The sequence below is a fragment of the Strix uralensis genome, chromosome 18 (genome assembly GCF_047716275.1).
Source record: "Strix uralensis isolate ZFMK-TIS-50842 chromosome 18, bStrUra1, whole genome shotgun sequence".
Classification (NCBI taxonomy): Eukaryota; Metazoa; Chordata; class Aves; order Strigiformes; family Strigidae; genus Strix; species Strix uralensis.
Genome location: NC_133989.1, coordinates 3208453 through 3219601, shown reverse-complemented (window position 1 = coordinate 3219601; position 11149 = coordinate 3208453). Strand labels below are relative to the sequence as shown.

The window sequence follows — 11149 nt, the reverse complement described above, 5'->3', positions numbered from 1 at the left end:
CAATATTTAGATATTGTGAAAATCAGCTCTACGGATTAAAGAACAAGGAAAACTGCATGATTCTCACGGCTTCTTTCTAGGAACTCCAACTGATTTAATTTTTTGTGGTATCTGAAGTAGACAGGCGCCCTCTGGGCCCTCCATCTTCAAACCTGTTGCGTCTCTGTATTGGGTTAAACAAGATTTTTCCTCACAAGCTCAGGACCGCTAATGTTAACTCCTGACTGATGCAGTGAAAACTGACAGCAGTTCCCAACTCCCTATTAGTAAGGTGTTACATATTGGTTAGTAAAACCTTAGTTTTGGTTAGTGACTGGAATTACGCAGCTTAAAAAAGCAGCAGACAGCGGAGCAGCATATCCTCCCTGCCTCTCTTTCTAATGACATCTCATGCTGATCATTCTTGAAGTTCAAAGAAAAACTAAGTGAGGTTAGAAAACAATATATCATCTTTAATTAAAAGTTGGCATTATGTTTTCTTCAAAGTATGAACATACCAGGATAATGAGTACATTAGAACACATGATCTGTATTTCAGTTCCATCTGAGCATACACCATAAATCCTTCTTGGAAAAAAAGCAGGCATCATTAACAAGAATATCTGAGGAGAAAAAAAGATATTCAGCATTTTGAAGTCTTCTGTTTATATTCTCTGAAACACCAACCAGAAGCAGACACTTAAAACCTTACATGGTGCACAAAATATTTTTTTTTTTTCATATACCAGAGAAGGGGCAAAACAAATGACAAGTTACAGGATCTCATCCCCAGGATAACCATGCACATTTGCAAGGTTAGCACTGATGCTTCACACACACAAATGCAGTGATCAGATGCTCCCAACAAAAGTCATCTTTCCAGTGCTAGTAGGCATTCACTTGGCAGCGGTTTTAGCAGCAGCTCAGCACAAAGTGTAAATCACATCGAAATAAATGCTGTCCTGTCAACGGGAAGTGTGAAGGACTCAGTATGGGTTTCAACTCCATGAGAAGAGTTAAAATCCTGCAAGTCTGTGGTGGCGAGAAGCAAGTCACAGGACTGAACTTTCAGATTAACGGAGAAGTTAGCCAACTTTTAGTTTAATATTGTTTGTTGCAGGAAAAGTTATGATTGGACTTCATTTTACTTTTGAATTAAAAAACCTGTCCTTTAAGGTCGATTTCAACCACAATTTACAAGTTCCGCTAGCATTGCTTTGATAAAGTCTACATTTCTGTTTTTAATACCTAGCCTTTTAACAGTACTTAGATACTCAAGCTTGCTATTTTTTCTATCACAATTTTCTTTAATGCAGGTTTTATCTTCTGTATTTGAAATTCCACATTTAGCCTCCTGAGATCATTTAAATCAAAGTGGGCTCTCAAAGAACCTTCTGACTATTTCAAGGACTCTGAGAAGGTGGATTTTTAGGATTCTGCGTAGATACGGTAATATAAGCAAGCTTTTTACTCATGTCAGTTATAGGAGAAGAATTAAACAATCACTGTACTAAAAATCATTGTTCCAAAAATAGCTTGTCTCCAAGACTATGAAGACTTTCTGGGCTCTGAAATCGGTGAGTCACTCTTTTTTGCCATAATTATTTGAGAAAGAAGCAATTATAAATTCCGTTATTATTAGTGTAAGTCTTTAACCAAACCAAACTCATATTTAATATTAAGCTATTAAATATTTTATTCTCCAAATATTTTAGTTTTGGTGAAAAATGAACAGTTAACTAATCTCTATTTAAATATTCCCAAATGCTCAATCTTCTATAATTATAACCAGACATAATAAACATTTACCTAAAGATCATGATTTTCTGTTAAACTGACCTTTCTTTCAAAATATTATCTAGCAACAACTCAGTCTGCAAAATTTTAAATGACCTTTGCTGATTTGCAGTTTCCAGTCATTTTTGCTTCAGTAGTGGGTTTGGTCGGCTTTCACTTCGTCAGATGCCTTTTAACAGTATTTTCAAGATTTTCTTTTATGGAAAAAGGTACAACAGATAAACTGTTCTGTTAAACTATTCTGTAAAAAAAGAAGAAACGAAGATATAAAAATGGAAATGAGCAGGAACCAGTTTTAAACATATGTCTTTATAAACGAGGCTTAATCACACACTTCGTTTTCCAAACACAAAAAGTCTTTTGGAAATGTATTAATTAAAATTAAGTGCCATAGACAAGCAGCTTTAGAGGGATGGCAGTCCTTTTCAAATTAGCATAACACTAGCGACAGGCATGGAAATTGGTTTAATAACCCTAAATAGTTACACCCCACTCCTAACACAAATGGCCATGGACAGCTCCGGCCCCTCAGGCTGCAACTGTACCAGTTTACGCAGTTGCTCTGACATTGGGTGGGTATTCCAATCTGAATAAAAATCACTGAATGCACCTCAATTATTGTTATTATATAATGACTAGTGAAGCATACAAGGCACCAAAGCGTTAAACATCATAAACCAGAAAACCAAAGTAAACCAACACAAGCAACATCAAAAACTTAGCCAGCGAGGGACTCGCTTTGTAACTTGCACTAACACAGTCAACGCTTGGCAAGAGATTATATTAGTTTAGCCATGATATTAAGTGGCCCAAACCCCACACGTAGGTCTAGGGTCAGGCTGTAGATATAACAGAAAACTAAGCCAAAGGGATAAGCAGAGTCTTTAAGCGATTTCCTTCCCTGCCATGTTTTACACGGGTACCCTCAGAGCTAAGCCTGATGCTACAATAACCCCTTTTAAACACCAGTTTCGGGGCACAGCATTCTCCAGCAAGTGTCAAAACACACAAGCTAAATCTCTACCTACTTAACTCTAGATGTCAGGCATAAACAGCATTTTTTTGTGTGCTCACGATTCATGAGAAACTGGAGAAAAAACAAATCCCTGCCAATAAGGAGCTGAATGTCCACAAGCTTTTTTTCAAGTATTCCAATCAGTCACCTAACTTCACAAAACTGCTCCTCTGCAACGGACTGCTGTGTCCGTCTCCGCTTTACCTTACTTCAGCAGGGCTTTTGCTTTGACTTCCAGCTGGTTTTAGAGACATGTAGGACAGAGAAAGTGGTTATTCATGTCTTTTATTTATTATAAATACATATAAATATGTTAAGTGACCTTTTGCTTTATCATGATGATCAATGACTTTGGAAAATCATCTGGAAAACTTAACCAAGCTGAGAAACAGGCAAAAAGCAAGCATTAGCATACAATCACAGGTTCCTCTCAGTTCAAGAACGGGTTATTTTTTTCTTTTTTTTTTTTTTTTTAAAGAGCAAAAAAAAGCATCTTATTTTGAAGCATCTATTGTTTTATCAAGAGGACCAAACTCCCCCCCTCCCATGAGCTGATTGAATGACATTTTTATTGGGATTTGCAGATGCAGTCCAACCCCAGCTGGCTACACAGGACACCCCCTCCCCATGATTCTGAAACATTGCATAGTTTTGCAGCTGGATTTTGCTCCCCCCCGCCTCCCTTTTAAGCTATTTTTAACACAGGTCAATCATTCCAAAGAAAACTCACTGAGGTTTCCACTTTCAGATCTCTCTCCCTCCCTGTTTTTCTATCGTTTAGTTTAAAAAACTGCTCAAAAACTTTGTAGATTAGAGCAGGCAGAAAAGCAACATTTTGCTCACAGTCCACTAACAGGCTGGGAAGGAAATAACTCGACAGATGAAGTTGCATGTGGGGGGTAACTAAACAAAGTTGAAAGTGGGTGTTTTTGGGGTCCACACAAACTGCCAAATATTTCCAAATGGGGTACGGGGAGGGGGGTGTTTAAGAGAAGCAAACAAAAAGAAAACCCAGACTTAACTGATGGTAGGAAGCCAGGGCGGATGGTAGTGGAAAGAAAAGTGCACGAAAAAAAAAAAAAAAAAAGAAAATAAACCCAAAAAAGCCCGAAGAAGCCAGAAGTCAAGGCTTGTCATTACAATGTTTGCAGAGGGCGGAGGTGGCTCCTGTGAAGGCAGTGCATTTCTCGGGGCAGCCGGGCAAGGCCGCGCCGCCGAAGGGGTAGACGGCCGACTGTCCGAAGGGGTTGAGGGTGGCGGGCAGCGGGGTGCTCAGCGTCTGGCCCTGGTTCAGGTAGGCCACCAGCCGCCGCATCTCCTCCAGGGCCTGCGCCTGCATGAGGATGTAGTTCTTGGCCAGAAGCAGGGTGGCGATTTTGGAGAGTTTCCGCACCGAGGGGCTGTGGGCGTAGGGGATGACGGAGCGCAGCCCGTCCAGCGCGTCGTTCAGGTCGTGCATCCTCCGCCGCTCCCGCGCGTTGATGCTGAGGCGCAGCGAGCGCTGCTCCTTGGGCTTCTTGCCCAGGGCTCCCCCCTTCAGCTTGCCCTCTCGCTCGAAGGCCGCGCCGCCCTTCACCCCGGCCTCGAAGCCGTCCTCCTCGTCGCCGCTCTGCTCGCCGCTACTCTCCGCCGACTTGCCCAGCGCCCCGGGGTGGAAGTCCGCCCCGCCGCCCCCCGGGTAGGCCCCCCGCGGGCCCTCAGCGCCGCCGCGCACGGCCCCGTACGCGAACGCCGACGGGCCGTAGCCCGGGGCCAGCGCCAGGTACGCCTCGCCGCCCAGCGACTTGAGCTCGGCCATCGCCTTGGCGGGGAGGTGCGGGGGGGGGGGGGGAACCGCGCTCCGCCGCCGCTGCCTCGGCGCTGAGGGAGGAGGAGGAGGACAAGGAAGATGAGGAGGATGAGGAGGAGGCGGCCCCGCCGCTCCGCGCTGGGGGCGGGCAGTGAGGCGCGCGCCGGCCCCGCCGCCCCTTATATCGCGGAGAGGAGCCCGCCGGGATTCCCCCGCCGACCAATCAGCGCGGCCGCGGCGGCGCGCGGGGGGCGCGCGGGGGGCGCGCGGCGGCGGCGGGCAGCGCCTGAGGCGGCGGGCGGGAAAAAAAAGAAAAAAAAGGGGGAGCGGGAAAAAAAAAAGGGGGAGCGGGGCCGGCGCTTCCCTGCAGACCCGGCCTCCCGCTCCCCTCCCCTCGCACCCCCCCCCCCTTTTCCGGGGGGACAAGAGGAGCCCGGCGGAGAGGTCCCGCGCGCTGGCGGGGGCAACAGACACCCCTCAGTGGGCACCTGAGGGTGAAAGGAGACGCTGGATGAGGAGTGGCGGGACAAAACGGCTGCGAAAAGTGAGCGGGGATGGAAACGGAGCACTGTTGGCCATCCAGAACTGATATCGGCTGGTTGGGACAAGGCAGTGGAGGAGAAACCGCCAACACGAGCAGCGCGGCCCCAAGGGTATCACCTCTGCTTAACTGGAGCTGCCCCCGGGTGCTGGAGGGTCAGGGAAAGCATCGTGACTTTGTAGTCCCGTCTCTGCCTTGCAGTGGCTGAACTCTTTGGAGACGTGAGAGCTGGTTCTGCTCTTACGAGATGATAGCGCTGAGCTGTTCGCTCCTTTCCCCTTCTAAAATTACTGAAAAAAGGCGACGGTTGAGCTGACACTTCAGACTGCCTCTCACTTGGCCCCTGAGCAAATAAAGAATTGATTAGGGGACCAAAATATTTTCTGGACACTTTTCCAGTGTCATTCCCTGGGAAAACTGGAGAAGTGAACACTCTCCGCCCCCCGCCCCAGCCATGGGACCACGATCCGCTCATGGTACATGGGAGGCAAAGGCATGCAAGGTCCTGACAGCTGCGGGCATGGCTTGCTGATCAGGTCGCTTTGATTTAGGTGAGGATGACAGAGGAGGCACCTGTTGTGCAGAGAGATTTCCAAGGCAAAGGCCCCGTCTATTTCCATTTTCTTCAGAGACTCACTTGGCTTCTCCCTTCCATGTGCCAGAAAAAAAACTTTGATCCTTGGTGACTCTGTCCAGCTCTGAAGGGACTCTCTGTCCTTCCCAGTTGTGGGTACTAGTAATTGCGTGCTAAACTCAGTAAGGAAACAAACCACTCCACATAATGGCCTGCAGTGTGTGAGGAAGCATCACTGTGGGGAATCCTTGCCATCACTGGTAGAGTGTCTGGCCCACAGAGGGATCTCAAGGAGAATCCAAGGCAGCCACTGGCAAAGGTGAGAGCTGCATAGAGAAGGATAATCAGGATGCTTTGTCCTGTATTCCTGCAATAAGATGATAGAGCCTAATCTTTAACTGCAAGGGAAAGAGGTCCCAGTCTCTTCTAGGCTTCTGGGAATGCTTCACAGTACTGAGGTTTGATATGAAGACAGTATAAGGGCATACCAGGCTTTCTCCAAGCGTGACATGTGCGTGGTGCAGGGCCCTCCAGTGTCTGCTCAGAAAGGATGGGATGAATCCTGTGTAGTGACATACAGATGCGAGCAGGTGGATATTGCCTGCAGGCAGATGCAACCAGTTGATGCAGATGTACCTGGTAGGTTATTTGCTGTAGTAAATAGCTTGGGTGTTAAGGTGACATAAGGCTTTTTCCAGAATGTATTTTGTTTTTATCAGGCCCTCTACAAAGTGTAGTTAGCTTGTCCTCTTCCTACCACCTCCCTTTATGCAGTGTGCTAATGTGAAGTGATGAGCTTGTCTCTCTTCCTTCTCCACGTCAGAGCCAAGAGTGCCGAGATCTGCAGTGACACGCACCCTCACCCGTCGTTGCAGAGCTGCTGCCTGGAATGAGGCTTTTCCCCTGCTCTGCAAATGTAAGTCTGGAAGGTTGTGTTTCTGCGTTTTGGAGTAGTGGAGCACATAAAACTATCTGCTGTTCAAGCCTGGCCATCAGAGTGTGTGCAAAGCTTGACCATCATACTTCCCACTGATCTCTTATCTCACCTCCAGTGTCTGAACATGTTACAATATTGTCACGTCTCTTTTTTGCTACCCTTATCAGGCTTATCAGACCACGAAGACTGATTACTGTTTTAGTTACTTAATTATTTTATGAGAATTGGACCACTTAACTATTCCTGGGACAGATACTGTATATATTCATGGTGACTTTCAAACACAGGTGAGCACAGTGTAACTTCTGCTCATCTCTGGAATCAGTCCCACACTCCAAGTGACAATAGACAAATGGAGGGAGGTACCAGAATATTATCTCTGGCGTAAATAATTCCCATGAGAAAGATGTGCAGGGATTGTTAAAAGCAGGATTGTCCCCTGCTAGAAATGATTTACCTTTTTTGTAATGTGTTGAGATCTTGCAATGAGAACAACTATCAATGTTACAACGTTTCAGGAATTCTGGTTGTAAAGACACGTTACAACTGTTGCTGGCTTTCTAAATATGTCATATGCATCTAACAAGGCTAATGCCAGGAGAATCAGTGGGCTGAAAATTAGAAGTAAACCTTTTTTCACACAGGCTCTCTAGTGATTTAATAAATAAATGAGTTCTTCAAGGGTTATTTCAACACTGAAGGGCAGCTTGGGAGGTATATCAGCTACAAGAGAAGAGAGCAGAAGATTTGCTGCTTTACATGTAATTCCAAAACGCACAGCTGAGAGAAATCGTTTGGAGCCTGCATAAATCTGAAATCAAATCAGGTTTAATGTGCTACCAAAAAATGCACACAGAAGAACTTGTTTTGGACTGCTCCCTCACATTTCAGCTGTGAATAGGCACCTTTGAAAATATTCAACCTGGTTTCTCACTGAAAACTGAGGTACAGGAACATCTGATTTGAATTTTTGACATGTTGGACTAGAACAACAGAAAAGGAAGAAAAAAAAATAGCAGAAGGGAGTGACTCATATGGAAGAACATGGCAGAAAATAAAATATCTTCCAAGTGCTTTGGGGAAAAATGAACATATGCAATCAGAAATAAATTTATCAGATTTATCAGAGTATTTGCCAGCTTTAAAGTGGGATTTTTTTCTTTTCCTGCTTTACATATTCAAAACTTGGTGTGAATATTTAATAATTAATAGCAGACTATTATCATGGCAATTATAATAGTTATTGTAACTAAGTTCCTCAAGGCAGGACCCATACCTTTATTAACACTCTTTCAAGTCACAAACATTTTATAATTAACAGGCAGCATCTATGATTTGATTACCGCATTCCCCACGTCTGCCTCCATAAATTCAAGGAGTTTCTGTTAGCTTGACAAGGCAAAACCGTCTACAAAGAGAAACACTTGCTGCTTAACTGCGTCCAGGGACTGAACCACGGGCAGCACTGGCTGCCAGGGCTGCACTGACCGTCGTTCGCTGCCGGGGCTGTTTCAGGACTACAGCTCCCAGGTTCAGCTGCAGCCTGGAGACTGCTCTCATCCTGCTGGAGAAAAGTGAATTCGGAGATCGTAGCGCTTGTTACTACGGGAAGAACTTGAATACAATTTATTTCAGTTTTGACGCGGAGAGAGGGAGAAAAGGATCGAAATCATTACATATTTTCTTCAGTTTCAGTTTTAGTTTTAAATCCGTGCACCCGAATCCAACAATGTGTCTTACAATGTCCGTGCCTACTGGCTGCATGTCTGGAGGGCTGGAATGGGGTGGGACTGGGCTATGAAGCACAAACCTTTACTGAGAGATACATGTTACCTATTGCATGTAGATAAAGGACCTCAGTGTTTGGGGTGGACCTATTATCGAATGTGTAAGAAAATTAGTTGCAAAGACTGCCACATTCATTTAAAAACTTTAGCTGTTTTGCTGGATGACAGCATTTTCGACTGAGGGACCAGTTCACACATGGATTTTTTTCCATCAGGAAAGAGGAGGGGGCAACCGTGAGCCATCCCCATTAGCCAGATTTGGGTATTAAAACTAGAACAAAACAAAATCTCTGGGAAAGATCAGAAGGAAGGAGGTTTAAGAGACCAATGTGCTCAGGTTTTAGGGTGTGTGTCAGGAGTGGGGCTCGGGCAGACCCTGCCCGGCGCTGGTGGCCGCTGTGGCGGTCCCGTGCTGACACCTAGCGACCGCCTCCCTCCCAGCCCCGCAGCCAGGCGGGGACCGCCCCGCCCCCCCCCCCCCCCCCGCCTCCTCCCTCCTCCGCGGCCAGGAAGAGCGCTAAAAACTCAGAAGTGACGCCAAAGGCCAACAGGCACAATGAGACCCGTGAGCGCTTACGGGCCTCGTGTTGTAATCCTGTAATTTGGATACCGGCCCGGTAAATACAACCCTGTTCCTGGTGGCAGCTGTCACTGCAGTGAGCCAGGCGGTCTTTGGACCTTTTATTCAAATGCAAGGAGAGTGGAAAGTGAAGAGGGGTTCGAGCATCAGAATGCATGAATGGGTCATCTTCTGCTGAGTAAACACAATGGTAAGATGAGGGGAGTTATTCTACTGAAAGCTCAACTGTAACTGCTGGAAATAGGGGGTGAATATTTCTTCCCTTGGGTGTAATAGTAGAAAATCAGCAAGAACAAGCAGGTAGAAAAAGCACAAGCTATGGCAATGCTGGGCTGGTTCTGGCTATTTGGACATAGTGGGTAGGTAGAGGACAGCATCAGGCGTCAGGTAGGTCTGTCAGGCGTTTGGCCACACATACATAGGTCTGGACTAGCTAGAGGTCACGGCTGTCACCTGGAAGCATGACAGGAGCACAAGAAAAACAGGAGCTGCTGAAGTGTTAGTGTTTCTTCTGACTTCTTGTCTATCGCTTGTCTATCACAGGGCTGAGCCTTTCCTCTCAAAAAACTCTGAGTGATGCAGGAACATACCGTTTTTATATTAGGGAAGGAAGATCTCATGGTTAAGGCACAGGACTTTGCATATAAGACTTCTGTTCTCAGTCCTACCTGAAGCTCACTCAGGTACTAACAAGGAGTTTGATTCTGATTACAAAACCTGCCTGAGAAATTTAGGTGGGTGTGTAGAGAGTCTGTGCTTGTAATCCTCCCTGCCACAGTGGCTATACTAATTATGTGTTCATGATAGCACAAAAGACACTGAAAGCTTCCTTTACTGTCTGATCCTGCAAAGACCACCACAATTCCTACAGCTTATAAGAGCAGTCTGAAGACTTCCAGTACACCAAAATGGTCAATATTTTGTTGCTCTTCAGACACAAGTGGTGATGAAGTATGGCCCCTGTCGTTACCTGTCCCTCCAAGGACCGAGCAGGCAGCTTTCTGGAGACTTCCAGCAGGGAAGGAGCAGATCTTTGTGCAACTTTGAAGGTTATTTTGAAGCAGTTTATTCAAAGTAAGAGTTTGTTTAACACGTACAAGCCTCTGGGATAGGGTTTGCTCTGCTTATGTCACGCAGTGATACTTTTTCCCCTTCGCTAGGTGGCAGCAAGAAGATAGGTATAAGGATTTGCAGGATTTTTTTTTTTTTTTAATACAGTAAGCAAAGAGTTTTCAACTGGTTTCCTGTTTGAATGGATGTCTTTAGCAGTCCCCATACACACACAGCCCTCAACAACCAAACCAACCAGCAGCAAGTTGGCCAAAAGCTCCGGCTGAGGTGCCTGTAACATCTCTCTTGCAGGCAGGAGAGGAGCCTGCCGAGCTACGAGCTTGGGCGCCTGTTTCAGTGTGGAAGGAGAGATTATCCGGTCTGCAGTTCCCTCTGCTGGCAAAGCCTCTTCTTGCATCAGCCCGGTGTCTGCGGCAGAGCCCGGGCTGGAGCGGCCCCGCCGGCGGCACGGGGAGGGGGGACAAGGCCACGCGGCCACGGTAGCCCCTGCCCCTTACAGGAGCAAGGGAGCACCGTCCTCTCTTTCCCATCTAGCTCCAGTTTAAGCTTGCAGATTGGATAATGGATACTGAAACTGGATATACAGCTCTTGCTTCTTCCAAGTCCCAGTTTCCTTCTCCTTCCCAGTGCCCTGACACTACCAGCCCTTTAGCACTAGGACAAAGCTCTTTATGACAGTCAGCAACGCATGAAGGGCCCTTAGCTCTGGCTACACCCTCTGCAAACTTGCTGAACAGCCCTCATCATTGCTTCTGCTAAGGGAAGGGATGTGTGGTTATTGAGCCCCGCACAGAGAGGAGAAAGCCTATCTTTTCAGGGAGAGTTTGAATACTCTTATGCAGAGCTGTATCCCAGAACGTGAAGCCTACTAAAGAGAAGACAGAGTGCCAAGAACCCTAGCTGCCTCTTTAGGGCCCAAGCAAAAATGTTGCCTTCCTTCAATGAAAACAAAACCAATGCTAAACCCAGTCCCTTTCTAAGATAGAAGAAAGTTTCAGTGCATGCCTTCCTCTGTTCTTCACAACTGCCTTATAAAAGTCATTGTGCTTCTTGGTAACTCTCCGCAGCTGGGCGCAGAG

At 46.4% G+C, this 11149-nt stretch overlaps 1 protein-coding gene across 1 annotated transcript; it reads right to left on the bottom strand.

Moving 5' to 3' along the window:
* Window positions 1-427: 427 nt before the first annotated feature.
* BHLHE23 (basic helix-loop-helix family member e23) lies at window positions 428-4705 on the bottom strand. Its single transcript, XM_074888446.1, has one exon. The coding sequence runs from the start codon at window positions 4587-4589 to the stop codon at window positions 3915-3917; it is 675 nt and encodes a 224-aa protein (XP_074744547.1). The 5' UTR covers window positions 4590-4705; the 3' UTR covers window positions 428-3914.
* Between the last annotated feature and the right edge of the window lie 6444 nt (window positions 4706-11149).